The 27139-nt window shown below is 33.1% G+C and overlaps 1 protein-coding gene across 3 annotated transcripts in view; it reads right to left on the reverse strand.

Moving 5' to 3' along the window:
• Positions 1-230: 230 nt before the first annotated feature.
• Positions 231-27139, reverse strand: part of cno (adherens junction formation factor afadin) — a 941963-nt gene continuing 915054 nt past the window's right edge. For all 3 annotated transcript variants that reach the window (XM_072540541.1, XM_072540540.1, XM_072540539.1), the window contains 2 exons: positions 4843-5199; positions 231-2827 (listed from right to left, as the gene is read on the reverse strand). In XM_072540541.1, coding sequence (XP_072396642.1) covers positions 2507-2827; positions 4843-5199 — 678 coding nt within the window. In that variant the 3' untranslated portion in view covers positions 231-2506. The remainder of the gene's footprint in view (positions 2828-4842; positions 5200-27139) is intronic.

Raw genomic sequence — 27139 nt, forward strand, 5'->3', positions numbered from 1 at the left:
GATTTCCCTTCCCTGTCAAAAAAGGTCAAGGAAGAAAACACTGAGCCATCAACATCCAAGGCACAAAAGAGAGAAGACTTTCCTCTCCTACCAAATAAGGATAGTGAAGAGACCAACAGAGAAAAGAAAGAAGAAACCAACATCAGCAAGTCCAAAACAAAACCACCAGCAATAAAATTACAAACAGTGAACGAAACAGGAGCAATGATGGGAATTGCTGAAACGGAATTGCTGAAACTCAAAAGGGTATACAGAGTCAATAAAATTTCCAAAAACGGAAGGGAAACTCTCATTCAAACAAAACGCCCTGAATATTATAGAAAATTCACTCATATCGACAGTTCAGAAAACCGCAACGGCCAGAGCCGTAATAAGAGGACTCACAGGAAGAAGAATCAAGCTCGCTATGAAAACAAAAGTAAGAATGATAAACAGCATCATACTACTAATAATTACCTATGCATCTCTTGCATGGAGGCACACAAGTCACAGCAAGTACTGGATATGATGGTGGAAAAAGCCAGAAAATAATTCGCTGAGTTAGAAGACCACGCAAACCGAATCCTGCGAGAGATATTAAGGTATGATGTGTACCATAGATGGAAACACAGATGACCCAAACAGCAAACATATAATAAAGTCTAGCTAATCGTAGTTCTATCCAAAGAAAACGCGCTCACCTTTGGCATGGCATTGTATTTACCAATGTTGATTTTTTATGTTTCAGAAAGCCCTCAAAAAAAACCTATGAAAAACACAAAAAACGGCTTCGGCCACCAAAAAATTAAAAAAACACTAACAAAAGGTGCAAGCCACAAAACTGCTAACAAAACCCAAAAAACTTGCAAGAACTGGGCGTAGCCCAGAGAGGGGACTCGTGGCCCGAGCAAGCAATACAAATCGATAGTAAGTCACTAGAGATAGCGGGAATAGAGGGCCTTACGTTGGCCTGAATTGTTCGGGGTAGGATTTCGTATGGGAGGCCTTGTACTCAGGACTCCCGTATGACAAGCACATCGCTGATAAGACAGCCTCTATAGCGCACAAGAGCGCTATCGGAGGAAAGTGGATGGTCTGGAGCATTGGAGCGGGGTAGAGCGATTCTTGTTTACGCGAGTTAACTACTAACTAACCTAATGTCATAAGGGTTCTCTCAGCCTAGTTTAAACTATTGCTTGCTTACTTGCTTGCCAAAATGTTTTACATATGTTACACCCAGCGATTTATTTTTCATAAAGTGCAATTGAACATTCTGTAAGTATAAGGTTTTGGTCGTTGTATTTTCACTATAGCTGTATATTGGACGGTACAGAGTATGCTAACAGGTAGATATGCATATTAAAAATTACTTACAATATAGTTTAATTTATAATATATATTTTTTATACTTAAAACTTCAAACACCTAGTCCCATAATTCTTTCAACTAATTCCAAAAGGGGTGGAGGGATATGTAACGATATACACAAACCACATACATTTAATGATTAACTGTAAATAATAATATAAGTAACAAATGAAAATTAAAAAAATCGGTATACTAGAGTGTTACTAAACTTCTTGATTTTAGAAATGATTTTTTGAGATAAAGCATGACCAATTAAGCAAATGAAAGCACTGAATTAATTTAAACTTTAAAGTACAAACCTAGAATGAAAAAAGTACTGTGTAAAATATAACACAGAAATATAGGATACAACAAAAAAAAATAATAATAAATGGTAGAAAATGTTGATCTAAGAATAGCGAATGAAAAGATGGTAGAGTACGGTCAATTATAAGTTGATCGAGTACTATAAATGGAAGTTAAGAAGAAGGTAGTTGATTGAAATTGAATGTAGACCTTTGTGTATTTAACGCTGTAAAAATGTTTTCCCTTAAAAATGATTCTCCGGATCGGAACACGATAAAAAACAGACTCTTACACCCGGACAGTGAGAATAACTACTACCCCTCGATACCCCTGAGAACTCTTTGTCAACCATTAATCGCCCCAACTATAACTTTTGTCGTTACGCATTGCTTTAATAACGTCTGTCGCAACAGGAAATTAATCATTATGAATAAATTATACATCATTGCTTAATAACTTTTAGGTTATCCCACAATCCATGCCATCAAAATTACATCATTAGAGGCCCTAAATCCATCGACAAATAGTGCGTTATACATAAAAATAAGCAGTTAACCATTGAAGTGTTTGATAATCACCGTTGAAATTTATTCGAAGTTACTTGGCATGCTATTAGTCAATTTAGTTATTCATTTATCATATCAATATGAGATGGATAGCCTGGGAAGTTCTTGTATATTTATAGACCAGTATTTTTTGCGCTGGCCAAAAGCTTACCACACGTGATGGAGACCATAAAAAATACAGTTAAAACTAATCAACTTTGTTTTCACTACTTTACTTTTAATACTTGATCCCGTTCTATTTTCATTCAAGATCATCATCATATGTGAGAGGCATAAAAGCCTTTTAAATATTACCAATCAAATAAGGTCTAATGAACCAAACTGGGAGAACCCAAACCGTCAATATCTCTCTGCGCTCTACTGATTTTACTCTTATCCTTAGGTGTTTCTTTTTCACCAGTCTCCATGGCAAACATTTTCATTTTTTCTTTAAACGAAAGTTTCTCTGGCACTGCTGTGTTGAGGTTTTGGTCCTTTCTTTGTGCCTGTTCCGCTAATCTTCGCGCTCTGGGATCTCTGTACACCTCTTGGGCGCCGATAACTCCCGGGGTCGCATTGGACACGCCTGGTGAAGCGTCCGTTGGTGTTGTAGGAGATGCCAACATCGATTCGGCTTGCCGAATAAAACTCTAAAAATAATATGAAATTAAAAGTTGTTGATTGCGTGTTACTGCTGAGAATAAATGATTCTATTCCCAACAGTTATAACATAACCCAAGCACATTTCAGGGCCTTATTCTTGATGAAAATCATATCTAATAGTGAATGCATCATTCTTTTACGTGTTAGACAAAGATAAATTTTAAAAGATTCTGAATAGCCACAAAATAGAAGAGCGTTGATTTTAACACAACTTTTGAATTCATCAGTCCAAAACAACCATTTTATTATCTTTAACTAGACCAATGTTGATAATAAACCTAAATATATTTGGAAGTATAGCATTCTTATCGCAGGCTACGGAGGGAGCAGTGGATCGCAGTGAGGTGTGAAAAAAATAAAACCGACATTAAAAACTGTAACGAAAGATCGCGCGACCACACACTGCGCGACTACACACTACATCGAGTAGTAATCAGAGTGACATGCGTGTTTATTAATAAAATAAGATAAAATAATGAAATAAAATAAAATAAAAATAAAACAAAGTAAATTAAAACCATCGTTCCTTGCTTAGACAATAACAAAGCTATGCTTCCTCTCCTCGGTCACTACCGAAGTGCCACATCCCGTTTTTTAATTTTAAAAAGACTAGCATTCCAATCGTACATATTTGTTAAAAATTACATTTACTTAGGTGTAAAAAATTCTATCCACGTCCATTTTATAAAGAATAAGACACGTTTTTCGAGATGCCTAAACAGTTATAACAAAAGAATGTTTATGTCCATTGTTATTAATACCTACTAATTCATTCTTAGACCCTTATAGTAGTCTGCATACGTCTTGGCATTGTATTAAATTTTGAACTAGTTGGTCCAAGTTTTACCATATTGTCTGAAGAGCCACACAAAGCTGAGGCAAGTTGTTTAGGCGAAGTAGCCGAACTTTAATTCGTCTTCCTAGTGTCTTATAGATGTTCGATTGGATTGAGGTCATGGCCGGAAGCTGGCCAATTCATACGGATAATCCCGACGTATTTTAAGTATTCATTGACGATTCTAGTTCGGTAGGGACGCGCGGTATCGTCCATAAAAATAAAATTAGGTCCTATGACTGGCCCAAAATTTATGACATGCTCATCTAAAATGGTTCATGCTCCATGATGTTCTAAAATGCTCCAGATTCTTTCGCGACCGTCTGGTGATCTCCAGTAAAACATGGACTCATCCGATAACAAAACATTACTCCAATCTGCGTAATTCGAATTTTCGCGTTCGTTGCAACAGGAAGTCGAGCTCTGCAGTGTTCCGCCAATATCTGTGGACATAGGGCTGGTCTTCTGGATAATAAATTCGCTTCATGAAGTCGTCGATAAACTGTCTACCTACTTACATCCACATTTTGGACTTCGTTCAGGCGATTTGCCAGCTCAATTGAAGTTAGATGTCTATTTCTTACACACGAAGAAACTAAAAATCGATTATCGTGTGGGGATGTTGCCCTCCTACGGCCTGATCCTGAACTTCTAGTGTAGTTTAGTCGGTTTAGTCATTTTGACTGAACCGCTGAATGGCTCTTTGAACAGTAGAACGATTAACCCTGGCACCTGGGTGGCATAATATTGGCTACAACCATCTTGCGCTAAAGCCACGGGTCTTGCAGCATCCGTTGGAGTTAATGACATTGTAATGCAATTAAAAAATTCCGAACTCAAAAAGTTTTAATACCAAATTGGCCTGGTTATTAAAATCAGTACGATAACAAATTAATTTCTTGTTGCTTGTAGAACTTAAATTTTTGACATAAACATCAATTTCTATTGTTTATAAGAATAGCCATAAAAAATTTAAAAATGTACAGAAATTAATAATTGTACTTATATGAAGAATTCTCTAAATTTATATATGCCATATAACAAGCCCTAAATTTTAAAACTCGCAATAAATATGAAATAAGTCATGGATCGAATTTTTTGTATCTGTGTATTATTTTGAATACCTATCCAAAATATAGAAGTAACTAAAAATTTACGAGTACTTACATTGGGATCTTCTCTAATAGTTTCTTCAATCTGCAAAGTATTGGGAGGTTGAACCGGCGTTACTGAAGCAGCTGCTGCAGCGGCTGATGCATCATTGAACGATACCCTCTTGGTAGTTTCCTTTGTCCTCATAGACATTATCGTAAAACTAGAACCTCTCTCTGGCGGTGGCGGCGCAACTGTCGCTTCCGGCGGGGAAGATTGTAGGACATTGTTATTAGAATTCGGTTTTAAAATAGACGGCGGAGGAATTTGCTGCGGTTCTGATTTGCTGGGGATTGATGTTGGCGTTATAGTTAAGTTGCTGATTGGTTGTGGATGTATCAGTTGAGGGGAGCCTTGAGGAGTTGGACTCTCCTGAAAATAAAGATTTTTTTTTACTTTTACAGTCTAATACCATTTAGTATTTTCCTTGATTTTATTGGTCCTGAAAACTTTTTATATTTTTTTATCAAAAATTAACAATGACTAATTCTAACAATGACTGAAATTTTTTAATTAAACAAATAGAAGAGAGAAAAAATTTGTAACAATTAAGGATTAATTATTTTTATAAGAATGACTTCTATATTGTTCATCTCTTTTCTTTGTTTAGAATATTTCAAACAACCTTTTGATGTTGTTTGAAACATTCTAAACGTTTTACATTCCTTTCCTCAGATAGCTTAGCTTCCTCCGTGGATGTGTTAGTTGTTGCGCTGGAATCTTCAGAGTCTTCTAACGTTATTGCCACAAATTGGTAGCATTGCTCCTGTAGTGATCCTTTTCCAAGTTGACATGCTCCTTTTCTAACTTAGCTGGACCGTACTGAAGACAACCATTTATAATACGGTTGCCTTCCATCTTATACATATATCTTATTTATTTTTTTCCTTTATTGCGAGTTATGCCGATACCTACTAACTTATATACAGCTTTCTGCTGGTAATTCTAGACTGTGTAGATTTTTCTGTTTTTTGAGGGAGACCTATTCCTTGCGTACAGTCAATTCATTATAATGATAAAAATTTTGAGTTGTATTGCCACAAAAATTGCAGGAAATGTCACGCTTAAGAAGTGTCACCAGAAAAAGTTGAGGAAAGAGAATACCGCGATACACCAATTTGAGCAACGATCGAGGTAGAGTCAACACGTTAAAGTAGAAGCGTTGCTGGAGAATTAGATGTTAGCAGTGTTACTGTAACGAGAGTATAGAAAAAGCACGGTTACAAAAATTTTAAATATTCGAAAACGCAGCAGCTTTATCCAGACGACTACTTTCGAAGAATGGAGTTTTGTGAAACTCTAATAACGAAGGCTAATGATCAACCAAATTTTATTACAAACATTTTATTCACTGATGAATCTTCTGTTTCTGTGTCTGTTAGTAGGGAGACAGAATCCTTCTATAACGAGGTATTGGGCGCGGAAAACCAACACAGAAGTGTTGTTTACCGAACTCAACGTCCTCAAAAAGTTAACCTCTGAACTGGTATTTTAACCTTCGGAGTACCAAGATTATTTGACTTACTTAGATTACCATGATGGGTCAAGCGTGACCCATTCTCATTTTATTTATAAGGATGTTTTAAATAGTCAGTATTGTTATAAAGTATCTTTAATTTAACAAAAAACAAAGAAACAAAATAATTATAATACTACATTTTTGTATTTAAATTTTAAGATGGTTCACCATCCTGGTCTTTTTGGCAGTAGTTGCATTTAATTTTGACAATATGTACTTCTTCGCGTTTTGAATGAGTATTACAAATAAATCTTTTACACATGTCACACCGTTTTGAATATTTATTGTCACTACCCTACAAGAATAACAACGACCTCGTTTTGTTGCTGATTGCGGCACTTCTATTTGCTTTTTTACACTAACACCGGTGGTCTCTATTGCAGCGATTACGGATTTATGGTATCCGGTGGGTTCTTCTTGTATTGCTCCGCTCTTCGTTTTATATTGGTGAGGTTAATTGTTTTCCAAGCTCCTCCAGAAATAGTTTTCTGCGATGTTTTATATTTACTTGTTATTCCATTCAGGATTTTTCGTATTCCATAGAACGAAAGCATTGTAGCACGCAATATCCAAAAAGTTGAAAAATATACGTAAGGGCCATCTTCTTTTGCTCTTTTACATGTGTACTCTCGAATCAATTTATCTAAAATATCGACTCCACTTTTGGTTTTGTTGTAATCCAAAATAATCCTTGGTTTAAACTTTTGGTTTTCATCAGAAATTTCATGTTCATTGGTAAGGTCGATAACAATACAACAAACTTGTTAGCTTGGTTACATATGAAACTAAGTAATGTTTTTAGTGAACAAAAATTTTGAAGAATACAGTGAGCGATCTGTCATTTCAAGCAATGATTTGGGTAAACTCTTCCTATTTTTTCTGATAGTACCCAAAAGAGTTAAATTTTTGGATAAAAGTTCTTCAGATAAAGCAATGTCGGTAAAAAAATTATCAGTTGTAATATTTCGACCAGACCTATACCAATGTTCTGCAAGTGTTTTGACAACTCTTGGGCCTTGGTTACGTTCACATTGATCACCAATCTTTCCAGTATATATCTCAAAGTTACAGCAATAAAAATTTTCAGCGTCACATAGGGTCCAAGCCTTTATACCATATTTCTTCGGTTTACTTGGTATATATATATAAATCCGAAATGGACAACGTCCCCTAAAATCAATAAGCTGCTCGTCGATAGTACCAAAAGCAGATGGTTCATATGATTCCCTACAATTTTGGGCAAATAGATCAGCGATTTCTCGAATAGGAGCTAATTTATCTCGTTCTCTTCTTTCTGCTCTCGTATCCAAATTATCAAAGCGAATATACTTCAAAATACTTAAAAATCTATTCCGGCTTAGAGATGCTTTATAAATAGGACGCGTAAATGCATTATTTGTATTGGACCATAAATTCTGCACTTTCTCATGGGACTCTCTGAACCTTCCACATAATATAAGTATACCAAAGAAAGCACGCAGTTCGACTAGATCAACTTCAATCCAATCCTTCATGTTTTCCTCGTTCTTACTGTTATACGCAGCTATGAACTCAATAGCTCTCTTATTGGTATACTCGAGAATCATTGACATAATACTATCAGAAAAAAATAAATTATAGGCATCCATGCATGTCTCAATATTTTGACTTTCTTAGTTAGACCTACGTTTTTCTGTAATAAATTACATGCCAATGTCTTACCCTTTTTGGAGCTAAATAACGCCATGTTCGTCCTTCGCACAAAACATCAGATACGTTAGATCTTTCACTATCTATATTTCAGAAGTTGTCGCTAAAACTTCCTCGTTCTCGAGTTCAGTAATTGATAAATTACCTTCATGTGCTTCTGGCTCACAACCGTCATTATCACTCGCTTTACTATTGCTTTCATCAAGCTCTGCAAGGCCATCTTCTTCACTATCTGATAGGAGTAAGGCATACAACTCAGCTTCACCCAAAGGTTTATTCTTTTTCCACATTTTGATATAATACTGCACACTTCAAGATCGATGCTTGATTTAAATTTATAAACAAACGTGAAATACCGCTTTACACCAAAGTTGGACCTCTCGTCTCGGACTTTCTTGTAGAATATGCTATTAGACACTACATTTACTCCCAAGGTTAACTTCTATCGACTAATATTTCTACAAACATAATCATTTGGCCTTGAATACGTTCACTGGTAAACAGAGACGGCTGCGTTTTACGTGTACCTACAAACATATTGAAAAATCCTTCAAAATCCCAAGAACGGGTCAGGACTGACCCGGCGTCATAGATGTTACGTAGAGGAAAAACTGTAATTTGCATGTTCACGAATGATACACGAAAAAATAGATTGAAACACATAAGGAGCACTTACGATCAATAGGATTTGTAAAAAAATTATTTCAGGAAATATTAAGAAATAAGTGAATTTCGGGTCACGCTTGACCCAGTCTTGGTACTCCGAAGGTTAAGAGACCACATAATAGGTCCATTTTTTATTGAGGGCAATTTGAATAGAAGAGTATACCTAGATTTGTTACAGAATCATGTTCTTTGCGCTATTCTTAATATTCCTTATGTAAATCTGGAGAATGTTTGGTTTCATCAAGACGGCTGTTCAGTTCACAAAGCACACTTCACAGTAATTATACTCTGTTTTTTAACCAGGGGGAGTAAACTAAAAAGACATATTCACACCCAAGAAAGTTACTAAAAGAGTCACCAAATACAACTTCTTTTTTGGTTGATCATCTCGGCCTTGAGGTAATCCAGTAATCAGTATTGGACAACCTCACACATCGATTCTAACCTAATTTTGTTTGTTTATGTTTGAATAATAATTTTTTCCAATTCTCTTCCAATATATATTATTTAGTTTTTCTAATTACAATAAAAAAATGTTGGACTGTTATGAAGAAATTGAAGAATTTTTAAAGTTTATTTATCACATTGTATAAGAAAAACGTCTGGAACTTATACGAAAGCGATATATTCGTGATAAAATTATATCTAAAATCCAATCGAATTTTACAATATTTCTTCAGCGCATTAACTTAAACAACATATTATATTGTATGCTACTTATTGTAACTGTATAAGAATATAACCAGTTTTTATGGGATTACCCATTTTTCAAATGTAGAGGTATAGACTTATGTTCATTATTCAGGCTCCATTAAATGAATTGTAACTCTTTCTGGTCATAGAAGGGAAATTATGGATATTTTTGTTGAACTTAAAAACTTTCTCTCTTGTGCACTGATTTATAATACAACGCATAGAAGCCATCCCCCACTGGCATGTTTAGAATCAGTGCACTGTATATATATATATATATATATATATATATATATATATATATATATATATATATATATATATATATATATATATATATATATATATATAGGGTGGTCCTTAAGTAATTGTACAAAAAGAAACCGTAGATTCTACACTTTAAAATATTACGATCTAAGCCAAATTGCTTTAATAAAATGTTGATATTAAGAAAGATACAGGGTGTTAAAGTGGAAATTTAAAATTTTAATTTTTGCTATAACTTTTATGTTTGTGAACATTTATGTATCAAAATTCATAACTGGGTACTATTGAATATCATAAATTATAATTTGATGCATGTTTTAATGTAGCTGATAGGGGGCGCCACATATGCCACATATGTGGCATATTGTTCTGAAGCTATTTTCTTGTGGCATTTTAAATTAATTTATATTTAAATGGGAATAAGCCACAATTAAAGGTTAAAATACGTTTATTGACGTTTCAATTTCCACTTCGTATGTGGCATACATTTGCACTTAACTTTTTTGCTCTTCAAGTTACCGGTGTTTGTTATATAAAATATTAAAGATACATTATTCTAACAAAAAAAAGATATACTTGTTAATAACTTCAAAACTTAACAGTTTTCGAGATAATCGCATTTTACAAATCAACTACATAATTCAGATTTAATGCAATTACTCCAAGCAACGAAAGAAAATTAGACAAAAACATCAATACTTTTGAATTTTGGTACAAAATACCTTTAATAAAGTTAATAGTTAGTTAACGAAATATTAAATAAAATAAATATATTAGCGGGATAGAATAGTAGGATTTGACAAAATAACAGAATAATTGGATTTTACATCAAACATTTTACCTTTTGTATTAAATTAAAGCCATAATCAAAATATTTTATTTATAAACCAAATTAAGAAATAGTTAAACTAAATAACATTAAACTTTTTGTCAAAGTAAGTGTTCGATATGTCCACCATTTTCGTTAATTCATTTGTCAATACATTCCGTAAAAGATCGTCTCATATCAAATAGCATCATTGGTTTTAAAGAAACTGCTGCAGTATTTATAATAAGTATTATAAGTATAATAATAAGTATTCTTTTGGGATTTTTATGCATTTAGTAATTATATTAATATCTCACCACATGACCAAGGAATATGACTACCACGAACAATCCCACGTTCAGGAAAGTTGTATTTAAGTATGTTCTCACTGCTCTCTCTCTATAATGTGGTGGTGTACCATCTTGCATAAAACACATATTTCGCCTTAAGTTTGATGACAATTCTTCCAATAAATCAAATAAAATCATTTTATAAAAAATGTAAATAAATCTCACCATTCAAATTACAAGGTAATTCGCATGTTCGTAAAAAATAATTACCAATTGTTCCAAACCATACGTTTATTTAAAATTCATGTTTAAAATGCATATCGTATGGTTTGGTACCATTTGTAATTATTTTTTATGGACATGCGAATTACCTTGTAATTTGAATGGTGAAATTGATTTACATTTTTTATAAAATGATTTTATTGATTGGTACACCACCACATTATAGAGAAAAGTGCAGTGAGAACATAATTAAATACAACTTTCCTGAACGTTGGATTGTTCGTGGTAGTCATATTCCTTGGTCATGTGGTGAGATATTAATATAATTATTTAATTCATAATTCCCAAACGAATAATTTATTATTATTTTATGTTTATTATATATTATACTTGTAATACTTATTATAAATACTGTAGCAGTTTCTTTAGAACCAATGATGCTATTTAATATGAGACGATCTTTTTTGGAATGTATTGACAAACGAATTAAAGAAAATGGTGGACTTATCGAACACTTACTTTGACAAAAAGTTTAATGTTATTAAGTTTAACTATTTCTTAATTTGGTTTAATAATAAAATATTTTGATTATGACTTTAATTTAGTACAAAACGTAAAATGTTTGATGTAAAATCCAATTAATCTGTTATTTTGTCAAATCCTACTATTCTATCCTGCTAATATACTTATTTTATTTAATATTTAGTTAACTATTAAACTTTAGTTAAAGGTATTTTATACCAAAATTTAGAAGTATTGATGTTTTTTTCTAATTTTCTTTCGTTGCCTGGAGTAATTGCGTTAAATCTGAATTATGTAGTTGATTTGTAAAATGCGATTATCTAGAAAACTGTTGAGTTTTGAAGTTATTAACAAGTATACCTTTTTTTGGTAAAATAATGTATCTTTAATATTTTTTATCATGAACACCGGTAACTTAAAAAGCAAAAAAGTTAAGTGCAAATGTATGCCACATATGTGGCATATGTGGCGCCCTCTATCAGTTACATTAAAGTACGCATCAGATTATAATTTCTGATAATCAATAGTACCCAGTTATGAATTTTTATACATAAATGTTTACAAACATGAAAGTTATAGTGAAAATTAAAATTTTTAATTTTCACTTTAACACCCTGTAACCCTTGCCGTGCTACAATAATATATACAAGGCCTGAATCGCTCAATGTCGAAGAGAATTGGGCGGAGAACTATTTCAATTGTTAAACAAACGTGGTCTTAACGTCGACATAAAGATAAAAGATAAATTCACAATAGGCGGCAGCGGGTTGTTTCACCTCTGTATATACAAAGAGTCATAATAGACAACAGCAAACTACTTCAACCTCACTTGTACCATATCGTGAACACAAGATAATAAATGAAAGCTTTTGAGCCTTAGCCAAAAGTCTCAAAGCAAAAGATATATGTGGTCTAATAAACTATTAGAAGACCGCAAAAATGTCAACGACAAAAAAAAAAGAAAGCTGCTGGGTATACCAGTAGTCTGACATCACACAAATAACTCAAGATACAATAATACAGGTCACGTGCCTGTACGTCCTACAGGACATCTCGAGAAAAGAAAAAGGTAAAACCACAAATAACAATAAATTCCAGTACCAAAAACATACTTCTACTACATCTGACCACACAAAGACATAAAATTAACATAACAGAAGGAGAGTAACAATATTTCCGCTCTATATTCTCAACAAAGACGCCTTAGGCAGAGAAAAACGAAGTCATATCATTACTTCCTTATACATTCAAAACAAAAGAACCATGGACTGTAAAATATAGAAAGCATTTTCCTTTTCAGGAAATAAAATTTTCTTTTCAAAGTACGAAAAAGTTAAACTATGAAAAAATACATTTTTAAAATAAACGAAAAACAAATTAAAAAGAAAATTTATCAGGTAACAGATTAAACATATTAAAAACATCCAAGATCAAAGAACTCAACTTCAAATCCTCGCAAAAAAATATTTCGCGTAATTATTCTGCACGAAACCAGATAACACATTTTAAAATTAGGTAGGTCGGGACAGCCTGTATATAGATATAATTCCCGGCTGTTTGCCGCAAATAAAAACCATGAATCAAGGCCAAGAAATAAAATTCACTTAATTGATTTTTCAAATAACGAACGCTAAGAGCCATTTCGTTTATTTAAAATAAACACATTGAGGAATACATTTATTATTGTTCTATAAACAAAATACTGAACTGCAAAGAAAATGAATTGAGGACTAGAATATATACAAATTGTTGAGACATATTAGCCGGAATAATTTCAAGGTTTCAATCAATCTAAACACTTCGAAATATGGACATAAACAAAATTCATTTCTCTAACATGGAATGTTTATTTTAGACGAGTCTGTAAATACACAAATTAATATCGTTCGCATTAAGAATACCGACAAAAAGAAATTAAGCAGTGAATGTTTACATCACATCATTCCAAATACGTTTTATTTTGATCTCAGAAAATAGACGGAAATATTTCTACGTAATTTTACGAAGACTAAAAACGAATACATATAAATACTTTGCAAAAAATTCTAAAATAGTAGCAGTGTTGATTTAATGAAAAATTGGATAAAAGCAAATACACAATTGAACTAAAAAAATGGTTCAAAACATACAGACTTAATTAATTACATATACAGGGGGGTACAAAACAACTAATAATATTGAAAAAAACTCTGAAGATACAGGAATATTCAAAAGCCCCACACGCTGGGCGACATTTTGTAACCCTTGCCGTGCTACAATAATATATACAAGGCCTGAATCGCTCACTGTCGAAGAGAATTGGGCGGGGTTTTCTTAAACATATAGAAACTATATCGTATCTTAAATTCAAGCACAATTAGATAATATGAAATTATAATTTATTATTGGACGTCACCCCTGGTTTATCCTCGAAGGGGAAGAGCAAAAAAAAATTAAGATTTATTGAAAGTTTACAAGAAAACTATTCTTTATTATTTCTTAGTATTGAACAAAAAGAAAACATTAAAAGTTACGTTATCCCAGAGGGATTCCAAAATATTATTTTATGTTAACATTATCATAAACAAAAAATCTTTGTATCGTATTAAATTAAGAATTGGTTATAAAGAAAATGAATGTATATATATATATATATATATATATATATATATATATATATATATATATATATATATATATATATATATATATATATATATATATATATATATATATATATATATATATATATATATATATATATATATATATATATATAACCCCAAATTTCGAAATTTGTTTACATTGAAAATAATATAGTTATTTATCAACTAGGAACAATGAAGAAAATAAACCTTTAAATTAAATTAGAACACTTCACTATATTTTCATTTTTTTTGAGTTCATAATCATTTCTGTTGTCTTGAAAGTAGGTATAATAAAAATTGGTACAACCTTAATCTGCTCTGTTTCTCTTCTTATTTAATCAGTCACCAAATAAACCATTGATTCAGCTACGTACTATATCAAATCACCACCATCCTAGATAAGAGGGGTTAGGGATTCCATAAAAAGATACTGCTACTGGGCCATGATCTGGAATAACTCCATAGCAATACTATCTTGCGACGAGTATTAGAAATATAATATCAGCATTATAGCCTCTCCAATAAGGGTCTAAAAAAATAAATATCTTGTCGTTGGACGGTCTTAACAGAAAAGAGCGAAACGCCATTCTTGCGCTCTCTGGAAATTGGGCGTGAGTGACAAGTTGATGAATAGGCTCATCTACCGGAGATATTTGGGAATTACAGAAGAATCCTTGAGTCGGCTACAAGTAGGTACTTGACAGATAGATGGGGTTAGAAGTTTAATTTAAAAAAAAAATAATCGAAATATATAATGAGTTTCTTTTAAATCTTTTGTAACGGTTACAACCCTGTATCTTTCTTAATATTAACATTTTATTAAAGCAATTTGACTTAAATCGCAATATTTTAAAGTGTAGAATCTATGGTTCCTTTTTGTACAATTACTTAAGGACCAACCTGTATATATACAGGGTGAGTCATGAGGAACTTTACATACTTCTACCATATGTAGAGTCCCTCAGGGAGCATATCATGTGGCCACTAAAAAATGTCAACTCCTCTTCTTTATTAATTAACAGGGTGATTTGTGTGATTGACCATTTATTTCATTTTATTGTAGTGTTTATACGGCTCATTTGATTTTTTTAATTTTTGCATGATACAGTACACTACTATCAAGCATTCGACTGGTATTAGCTAAACTAAAAAAAAAATTCCAGGACTGGTTTTGAAAAAATTAATTTAGGGATTCGTATTAAATATTACACCCTGTATATATTTTTTTTTAAAATGCAATAAGTGATTTTCAAACTACATAAATAGCCAATGAAAACGACATATGCGACAATGTTGTCGCACTTTTATTAAATTTTTAGTGAACGATCAAATCTTACCAAAAATAGAACAACCATAATGAAGTATCAAATTATAAGGTATTAATTTAAACAAATGTTATAAATTTCAAACATTTTAATTAAAATGAGTTCCTACAAAAAAATCTAATACGTAGAAAATTAACATCTTTACTGTCACTTTGTATTATCTCTATGATAGAATCAATTGTTTTTCAATTTTAAATTTTTACTCATAGATCGTGTTGGGGGCATTATTTTCGATAAATAATAAATTAAATTGATTAAAAAGTCAAACCTCTTGTATGTGTTAGTTTTTGTTGATTGTAAATGATTAAAATTTTATGTCAAATAATAATACATTGCATCAACTGTACTAAATAAAAATAAATCTAAAAAAGTTTAAAATGAAGGTTGGCGTTGACCGTTTGACGTTTCTTGATATTTTATACCCATTGTCATTATTGTCATTATCAATTGTTATTTATATGTACAAGAATACATATTTCTTCTGTCATATCTACGTTAAGTACATTGTGTTAGTTTTGGTAGAGCTTTTGTTACTTTCGTTCAAAATGCCACATCAGTTTTCGACCACAGAATAGGCAGACATAATATTTGTTTATGGATTCTGTAATGGGAATGGTAGGGCTGCTAGTAGAGAATATCGCAGGAGATTTCCTAATCGTCGAACTCCCAGTCATCCAACATTTGGGTCAGTTTTTAATTATTTGCGAGAAAATGGCACTTTTCCTAGTGGAACAACAGAGCGACATGTAGATGAAACGCAGGAAGATGACATTATGGACGCCGTTACTATGAACCCTACAATAAGCACTAGACAAGTAAGTCGAGAACTCAATGTTACTCAATTAAAAGTAAGTAGAGTCTTACAAAAAAATAATCTATACCCATATCACATTCAAATGGTTCAGCAACTACATGCTGGTGATGAGATCGATAGGTTGGAATTTTGTAGATGTATTAACAATAATCGACCAACGCTATACAGGACACTATTTACAGATGAAGCCCAATTTACCAGAGACGGGATAAATAATTCACGAAATTCACATGTGTGGGCAGAAGAAAATCCCCATTCTATTCGAGAACGTCGTTCTCAGTTAAGGTTTTCGGTTAACGTGTGGATTGGTGTCATAAATAACCAATTAGTAGGTCCTCACTTTTTTGATGGTCCTTTAACAGGGCAGGTCTATTTGAACTTTCTACAAAATATTTTGCCGAATTTGCTTGCCAACGCGAACGTTGCTATCCGAGGGATGTATTTTCAGCATAATGGGGCACCCCCACACTTTTTACTGGCAGTGAGACAACATCTCAATAATGTTTATGGCAACAGGTGGATAGGACGTGCAGGTCCTATTTCGTGGCCTTCAAGATCCCCTGATTCCAATCCCGTTGATTACCATATTTGGGGACGATTGAAGCAACTAGTTTACGCAGTGAATATTAATAACCGACAACAATTAATTGATAGAATTATACATTGTTGTAATACTATTAGAAACGATCCCCAGAGTATCCGTAATTCAATACGTCAATTAACAATTCGGCAACAAAAATGTGTACAGGCTGCAGGGTTCCATTTCCAAAATCTATTTTGAATTATTTTTATTTTGTTACCATTATTGTATCTTTTCCAGTTCTAATTTATGGGTGTATCATAACTATGTACATATTTTTAGTTTTTTTTTTAAATTGTTCTTCGTTATTGTTAGTAGTTACTGTTTTTTGTTGTGCAGTGACTCAGTTTATCATTTCAATTAAAATGTTTGAAATTTATAACATTTGTTTAAATTAATTACCTTATAATTTGATACTTCATTATGGTTGTTCTATTTTTGGTAAGATTTGATCGTTCACTAAAAATTTAATAAAAGTGCGACAACATTGTCGCATATGTCGTTTTCATTGGCTATTTATGTAGTTTGAAAATCACTTATTGCATTTTAAAAAAAAATATATACAGGGTGTAATATTTAATACGAATCCCTAAATTAATTTTTCCAAAGCCAGTCCTGGAATTTTTTTTTAGTTTAGCTAATACCAGTCGAATGCTTGATAGTAGTGTACTGTATCATGCAAAAATTTAAAAAATCAAATGAGCCGTATAAACACTACAGTAAAATGAAATAAATGGTCAATTACACAAATCACCCTGTTAATTAATAAAGAAGAGGAGTTGACATTTTTTAGTGGCCACATGATATGCTCCCTGAGGGACTCTACATATGGTAGAAGTATGTAAAGTTCCTCATGACTCACCCTGTATATATATATATATATATATATATATATATATATATATATATATATATATATATATATATATATATATATATATATATATATATAGTATATATATTTAGGTAATGATCAAGGAAATAGATACAATATAAATAAATATGGTATTGTAGAAAAGCTATTTTGGAACCTGAAAAAGACAGTTTCCTTGTTTTCAACAAGGTCTACAATCCAAATTAAATACATCTCTTGCAATAATATGCAATAATATGTGCTACAATAGTAGCTTACAATCTGGGTTTAAGGGAAAATAATGATGGTTATGACGATTTTGTAGCAAATGTTGATGTGTTGGTAAATAGAAATGTTAATGATGTGGAACGATGGTTAAATTGTAGGAGACATTTTATTCATCTATTTTTTTGCATGAGAATGAGAATACTATTGAATATCATACTAAATGTTTTTTTTTCTATTATTTCTCAAAATGTGATCGTAATCATTAGCTTGACAATCTTTTTTGTTTGGGTTTTGGTCTCTTCAGGAATACTTATTTCTCAATTCCAATCTATTTCAAAATTTGTTCTTCCAATTTTTTATTTTTAAAATTTCAATGGCTTATTCCTTACCTATATCTAATCTTTGGTTTTCCTCATGTTATATGTCCATCTGACATTTGTTTATTTTGGAAAGTATTTCATCTTCTTCCATCTTTCCTAGTATTATGTGGTCCTATTTTAATGAATGTTAATTTAACCCATTATGACTCGAGTTTTTTTAATGTATGTATTAAAGAAACTAATATATGTTTATTAAAAATGTATAATAATGGACACATTAACAATTTTTTAATCTAAAAACCTATTAACTAACAAAAAACATATGTTGCATAAATGTAATGCTAAGTCATTATAGTATCGTAGCTAAAATAAAATAAATTCACAACGAAACGAACGACAAACGAAACACAACGAAATTTGTATTAAAACTTAGAATGTGCTCATATGAAAAATATAATTATTGCAGTCAATACACATGCAGACATCACATTTGCTACACATTGTTCGAGTACTACTGCTACACCCCTAGCCTTCACAGCAACATCTTTTGTTGTTAGATATAGTTATTAAAAGGTGATTGTTTCCATTGCACCTTAGATTGTCTGATATTCTATTAAGCGAGACACTAAATTTCAAAGAACTTCCACTTCCACAAAGGGTCTTCCACCATGCTTTGGAGCATTTGTATATTTTTTAAGATATGACTAAGCAATACATCTTCTGAAATCTAATTGGGAAATCTTGGTGTAGTAGTACTTGCAGAATATCCATCTGTTATGAATACTTGCATCAATGAGTCATGTGAAGATATACCACCACCACTTCTTTGAACGGATTCAAATTCTATATGTAGATATGTTTTGGTCCATCAAATCGGTTCCTCCCATATTATTAATATTTGGCAATGATTTTAGGTCTTGGAATTTGTACATATTTTTTTCTTATTTACTATATATGCCCACAGTTCCCTCAGAAAGGAGTAGCACCATAAGCTATAGATACAGCAGCCAAAATGTTATTGTCTACTCACTTTATGAAATGCCATGATCCACATTCCAAATTTGTCAATTCTTTTTTCTCGGTAATGGACAAGTTTTAGGAATTGTGTCACCCCTTTTAATTTCAATCGAGAGAGAGCAACATAAAGTCCTACAATTTATCTCTGATTATTTAAGAATCACCATATAGTTAATCAAATCAATCACCCTGACATTGAAAGTTCTCTCAACATCATAACTCTTCAGGTCAGACGCATGCACAAAGAACTAATTATGCTATATAATCTATTGCACTCCCATAGTTTCAGTCCACAACTGTTAGGAAAAATTAACCTACTTCTAGACAAACCAGGCTATTAACCTAATTACACATCATCGAACTAACTATGGATATAATTCTTATCTATCTAGGTCTGGTTAGATTTGCAAATGAATAAGTATACAGATAGGTTGGATTGCTTTGAAAAGCAAAGTACCTACTTTTAAAGTGCAATTAATATCTTGCATGTGATTATTTGATGCCACTAGCTGTGTAAATTATTTTAATCGATTTTAAATTATTGTGACCTAGTTTTAGTGTTTCTCTTTTGTCTATGATAGTTTTAATTTTAATTTTATGCTATGCATGTGAGTAATTAGGATTTTATATTTTTGTTTTATACTATTGTATTTAAATTGGGCAATTGCTCGTAGACAAATAAATTAATTAATTAATTTCAAAAAGTTAGCTATGTTAGATATAAGTAAATAACAATGAACCTAACGTTACATATAAGTAACTTTACAATTATTCCAAGCTGTTTTTATCAAACATAGACAAAGTAACTAACTATTTTCACAGACAACAACAAAAAAGCACTATTTAACAGTTTTCTTGTAAAAATATGCGTTTTACTCTAAAATAAGGTTTTTGCAGCACTTACTTGAAACAAATGTTTTACTCTATGATACTGAGCACCAATTTTAGGATATCCACTGCCAGAAGGAGAGTTCATCTTAGATACAGATGCAAGTAATGTGGTGATTGGAGGAGTGCTATCTCAGATTCAAGGAGGACAGGAAAGAGTTCTTGGATATTTTAGTAAAGTTCTCTCAAAACCTGAGCGGAATTATTGCGTTACGAGAAGAGAACTTCTAGCGCTAGTGAAATCAGTAGAGCACTTCTATCAATACCTCTCTGGAAGGAAGTTTTTAATCCGAACCGACCTTTAAGTGGTTGATGCAGTTTAAGAATCCAGAGGGTCAGATAGCCAGATGGATCGAACGACTCCAAGAATACGATTTCAAGACTGAGCACCGGGCCGGAGTTAGCCACACAAACGCTGATTCTCTTTCCAGAAGGCCATGCCCAGCAGAGTGTTCCCACTGCAACAAAACGTAATCCAAGGAAGCGGCAGTGCTAAGAGCAACGATGGTCAACGACGACTGGATGCCTACGAAGATCAGGGAAGAACAAGAAAGAGATCCAGTTATACAGAAAATTCGAAAATGGAAAGAGTAAAACCGTCGATCACCTTGGCAAGAAATATCAAACCTATGCTCAGTAGCTAAGACGTATTGGGCCCAGTGGGACTCATTTATCATGGAAAATAGCTTGCTCAAACGTGTACTGGAAAATGATGACGGTTCAGAGAACAGAAGACAGTTGGTGATCCCAAAGAACAGAATAGCCAAAGTACTTCGTCAGTTACACGACAGTCCATCAGGAGGGCATTTCGGTGTAAAGAAAACCATTCAGCGAATTCGGGAACGGTTTTATTGGATGAACAGTTCCGACGACGTAAAGGACTGGTGTAAGAAGTATACTATTTGTGCTACGAGTAACGGGTCTCACCGAAAAAGGAGAGCTCCTGAGACAATATAATGTTGGAAGCCCGTTTGAAAGAATAGCTTTGGACATCGCTGGGCCATTTCCAGAAAGTGAAAATGGAGGCAAGTACATGTTGGTAGTACTGGATTACTTCACTAAGTGTGTCAAGATTTACGCACTTCCAGACCAGAAGGCCGCCACCGTTGCAGATAAGTTGATCCAAGAATATATCAGCCGATTTGGAGTGCCCTTGGAGATCCATAGGGACCAAGGAAGGAACTTCGAAAGCGATCTATTCCAAGGAATATGTGATAGACTAGGCATGAAGAAAACAAGAACTACAGCGTATCATCCGCAATCGGATGGTATGGTAGAACGGATGAATAGGACAGTTGGCAAGTATTTGACAAAGATGGTGTCCGATCATCACCGAGACTGGGACCAATATCTTCCGTTCTTCACAATGGTCTACAGATCTGCTGTTAACGAATCAGCAGGCCAGATACCAGACAGGGTCCTATTCGGACGCGAGATGCGACTACCTTGTGATTTAGAGTTTGGGTGTCGACCTGGAGAAGATGTAGCAGGTGAAGATTATGTGATTGAATTACGAAGAAGAATGGACGATGTACACGAGTTGGTCCATTCCCATCTTCAGATCGCTAGCGACCGAATGAAGAAACGGTACGATACACAAGCCGAAAAGGGGTGCTTTAAGAAGAACGACAAAGTCTGGCTCTATAATCCCAAAAGGCGAAAAGGTTGTTCTCCCAAATTGCAGCAGTTTTGGGAAGGTCCATACCTCATTATGGAGAAGATCAACGATGTCATCTACCAAATAAGCCAGATTCCGAGGGGAAAACCGATGATAGTACACCATAACCGATTGGCATCTTTCGAAGGTGACCACGACGTAGATGAAGAAGTGGAAGTAAACCAAGTCCAAGATGTGTCTGACGTTTGAGGAATTCATGGGAGCCTATGGAGGCACCTGTAAAGCAAGACATGGTGTTACCACTGAAGAAAAGCAAGATCTACTCGCGCTTCCCGATGACTACTCACTGGCCCTTACCATCCCGGCCAGTATCAAAGACGCACCAGGGTTAGCATCCGTTTTTCGAAGGTTCCGTCTAGTTGCAGAACTTCAATGCCAAGTGACAGCTCCCGGGAAAGTCTTGAAACTCCAAGATGCATCACGTTACCTTTTCTATCTGGCAACAAAAGACACTGCCCGTGACCAACCTACCTACTGAGATGTATGGGAAGCCTTACTTCAATTGAGAGAGCACGTACTAGAGTCAGACGTGCAAAAGTTAGCCATGTTAAAGTTAGAGTGCCGCCAATTAGATTGGAGGGTTATCCGAAGTATGGTGGAGGATCTTTAAAGAAACCGAAGTCCAGGTGTTAGTCTGTTGCAATCCGCATAGTTACTGGTGCCGAGAGAAAACCGTCCCTTGTCATTTTTATACAACTGGAAGTTGTAAAAGAGGGTCCAGTTGCCGATACCAGCATACCGTTCCAGTTCCGGTCCCGACAAGATTCCAGGAGGAACCATCTTTTAAGAGGGGGGCAATGTTACGATAAATAATGACGCATAATATGACTCAAAACTGTAAAGATGATTTTCTAATAATAAGTATTTTTCTAGTAGGCAATATCCAAGGGACCCCTACGCTAAAACCAGTTCCATGGCGTTCGAGATCATTCAGCAGGGGTCGTCGACCGAATTCTAGTAAATTCGCCGCTCAGCTGAAAGACCAGTCCTTGAGTGATCATCTAGTCTATTCGAAGGGAATCGCCGGAATTCTCGATTAACGGCATTTTATATTTAAAGAGGGAATTTTGTTGAGAATAGTTAGTTTTGAACATCGCGTCAAGTTTTTAAAATGTAACGCACTTATTGTAATAAATGTAGATAAATTATATAATTATTAGTGTGAAATAAATTAGTTATATTGTACAAATAAAGACTTTAAATAAACTTGTAAGTGTTATAAGTGTAGAACTTTTGATAATAAATAAAAACAATAAATTAGATTAATAAAAATACAACAATTATTTCTAAATTATATTTAGTTTAGACTGCAGTTACTCACTAACTAAAACAACTATCAGTATGACTTTGCACGGAAGGCTTCCTTATGTTTGTTTTGAATGCTTTACACCGTCATCTATGTGATTGTAGTCAAAATGAAACTTCATGTAAAGCCGACTAAGTACATCTGCAAGTGTTACATAAAATTAACACTAGGTCATAATGGGATATAGATCCTGGTATGCTCTGTATAGTTCAAAATTATATCTTCTTCTCCATCTGCCTTTTTAATTTTTCTCCTTTGTATATATATCAAGATTGTTCTGCCTAAAGTAGCCAATTCGCTGTCTTCTTGAGTAAGTAACCAGATTTCAGATCCATATGTAAATACTGGATGTATTAAGGTTTTGTGCAATTGAAGAATGAAAGTATGTATTTGAAGAATATTTAATGGTATCAGAAGGTTAGTAACATACCGCAAAATTCTGTCATAGTAATAGATAAGGTTAATTACCATTGTTGTTTAATTTAAAAACTATAAACTTTGGCTTTATAAAAGCATTATTTACTTAATTAGTTAAAAGGAAAAGATATCACATTTGATAAAACGCTGGTTAAAAAAGAACTCATGAATTATTGTTCAATAACACAAACAAAAGTATAAAAAATATGTAATCAATGAAAAAGCTAAAAATGACAGAATAACCGTACTTCGTTTATCCCCATATAATTACTGTCAACTTAATCCTATAGAGCTAGTATGGGCATATGTAAAGGGTGACATAGCAAAAAACAACAGTTATTGAAGAAATAACTGCCGTATTAAGACGATTTTGGGTGGTTTCGAGTGTAATCTGCATGCAAGTTAGTGTAAAGTGTGTTTGAAAGGGACCTTTATGTAAGTAAATAATCAGTTATCTGATTTTGAACTGTAATAAATTGATAGTTAGTTTTAATTGCCCTACGGATAAAAGTGAAACTTCTGAGTGGTCGAAACGAGTTGAGCTTTTTACGCTGGACGGGTGATTAAGAACCATAAACAATAATAATTATCAACAAAAACAATAGGTCTGTTATTCAGGTTTCGGTAAAACTATACAGAATAATTATAAAAGCTGAATTTATTTGCTGTTTTGATATTGATTGTATTTTTGTATTTACAAGTGGTAGAAGTTGAAACTGATTAGGATCGAGAATAATTGATAAGATTTAACTGTAGAGGTAGGCGCGGCGCTTATTACAGTTATTTATAACGGTAACTTATTAACCGTTATTTATAATATTTATATTTATAAATACTTTAATTACTTGAATAAGAAGAAAAATGGCGGATGGTAAGATTGATGAAGATGGTAAAAGAAAAAGCAAAGAGGAGATAGATATATTTAGCAGGAGCAGAAAAGTGAGCCGAACGCCAGACAGGTCCAAACCAACAACGAATGAAACCAGCAGCCAGAACGAAATGATGGAACTAATGAGACAAATAGCAAGCGATAATAAAAAGAAAAACAATGATCTGGAAGAGATAAAAAATACAATGGGTAATATAGTGAAGGAAAATAGTGAATACAAATTGCAAATGAAAGAAATAATAAGAGAAAATGAAAATCTAAAGAAAGAAATGACAGCGATGAAACAAAAAATAGATAAAATAGAAATAGCATTGGAAGCATGTCAGAAAGAAAAGAAGAAAAATAACCTAATTATGAGAGGTTTACCAATAGACACAATAGAAGCAGAGCAACTGGAGAACTTCATAGAAACAAAAATGGCAGTAAAATCAGAAATAAATAGGGTACAAAAGATAAATGAAACAATGTGTGTTATCGAATGTAAAAAATTCGAAGATAAAATGAAAATACTGAAAGCCAAGGGTAAACTAGTAAACTATAAGCAACATAGAGTATATATAGAATGTGACCTAACATTAAAAGAGATAGAGATACAAAGAAATCTTAGGAAGATAGCAGCAGATGAAAAGACTAATGGAAAAAGGACAAAAATTGGATATGGTTTCATAATTATTGAAGGCATTAAGTGGAAATGGAATCAAAAAGCAAGCCAGATAGAAAAAATAACATACAATACAGAACCAACTAGTTCAAAAAACTAGCTGAAGAAAACACAATAACGGACCGAGAAACAAAACAGGCACAGAACAGGGACATGAGCAGATCTAAAGATAATAACACAAACGGGAGTAAAAACAAATTGAAGTACAACTTAAACACAAAAAAGAACAAAACAATTTGGAAAATGGCATCATGGAATGTAAGAGGTATAAATGGGAAGGAAATAGAACTGGGGGAAGAAATTAGAGATAAGAACATTGAAATAGTAGCTATAACAGAGACAAAGAAAAAAGGAAAAGGATCAATAATATTAGAAAACGGTATGTTACTAATATACAGTGGAGTGGAAGAAACGAAGAGAGCTCAGGCAGGAGTAGCGTGCATGATAAAGAAGGAGAGTATCAACAAAATAAAAAATTGGATATATTACAACGAACGTATACTAAGAGTAGACATAGATATGGATACAGAGGAAACCAATACAAACCTAATCATATGTTATGGACCAGATGAAGACGCAACAAAAAACGAAAAGAATGAATTCTGGGACAAATTACAAGAAGTGATAAATGATTGTACAGAGAAAATTGTGATCACAGGAGACATGAACAGTAGAGTTGGGAAAGAAACAGAAAAATGGAACAATGTCATCGGACCTTATGGGGAGGACAAACTAAACAAAAATGGAAAATTACTACTCGAATTCTGTCTAGACAATAACCTGGTGATTATGAACACACACTTCCAACATAAAAGGATACACAAGATCACAAGAGAAGTCATATCAAGAGACGAACAATCAATTATAGACTATACTATAGTGCAAAAAACAGAGAAGAACTGGATAAGAGACGTAAGGGTAAAAAGAAGTTATGAAATTGGTAGTGACCACTATCTACTAGAAACCACATTCAAAAGCAAAAGAAAAGAAATAAAAAGAAATGAGAACATAAACAGAAAACACAAAGAAATAATAAAAATTTATAAACTAAGGGAAGAAACAACAAGATACTCAGAAGGACTAGAGAAAGAGATGGATAATGAACATGAAATAACAGAAACAATAGAAGAAGAATGGGGAAAATTTAAAAATGCGATGATAAAAACAGCTAAATCAATATGTGGAACCACAAGAAATAACAACAGAGGAAAACGAACATCTTGGTGGAAAGATGAAGTGAAAAGAGAAATAAAAGAAAAGAAGAAATTATGGAAAGAATACATCCAAGACAAAACACAACAAAAATATGAAAATTATAAGAGACAAAGAACAAAAGTTAAAGAGATAGTTAAGAAAGAGAAAAAGAAAAGTTGGGAAAAATTCGGGGAAAAAATGGAAGAAAACAGCACAGAAAACGTAAAATTATTTTACAGAACACTGAAAAACCTAAGAAGCAACAAAGAAACGAAACTGAAACAAATAATGAACAAGGAAGGAACAATAATAAACGACGATAAGACAATAATGGAAAGATGGAGGGAACATTTTCAGCTGATACTGAATGGAAATCAAGCGAATACAATGGAGAAGGAAAGCCACAACAGGAGAGTATCCATGAAAAACACGGAAAATACAGAAACTATAGAAAAAGAAGAACTGGAAGAAGCAATAAGAAAGATAAAGATTGGAAAAGCACCAGGAAGCGATGAAGTAGCACCAGAAATGATGAAATATATAGGAGTAAAAGCAAAAGAAAAATTGTTATACATATATAACCTAATATGGAAGAGAAAAGTAATACCCAGAGAATGGACAAATGCAGTAATTATACCTATATACAAGAAAGGAAACACAAGAGACTGTAGGAACTATAGAGGTATATCACTACTATGTGTAGCAGCAAAAGTATACGAAACCATAATAGAAAGGAAAATTAGAAAAGAAATAGAACATAAATTAGAGGATGTACAAAGTGGATTCAGGAAAGGACACAACACACAAGACCATATATTCACCATGCAACAAGTAATAGA

The sequence above is a fragment of the Diabrotica undecimpunctata genome, chromosome 8 (assembly GCF_040954645.1).
Source record: "Diabrotica undecimpunctata isolate CICGRU chromosome 8, icDiaUnde3, whole genome shotgun sequence".
Taxonomy (NCBI): Eukaryota; Metazoa; Arthropoda; class Insecta; order Coleoptera; family Chrysomelidae; genus Diabrotica; species Diabrotica undecimpunctata.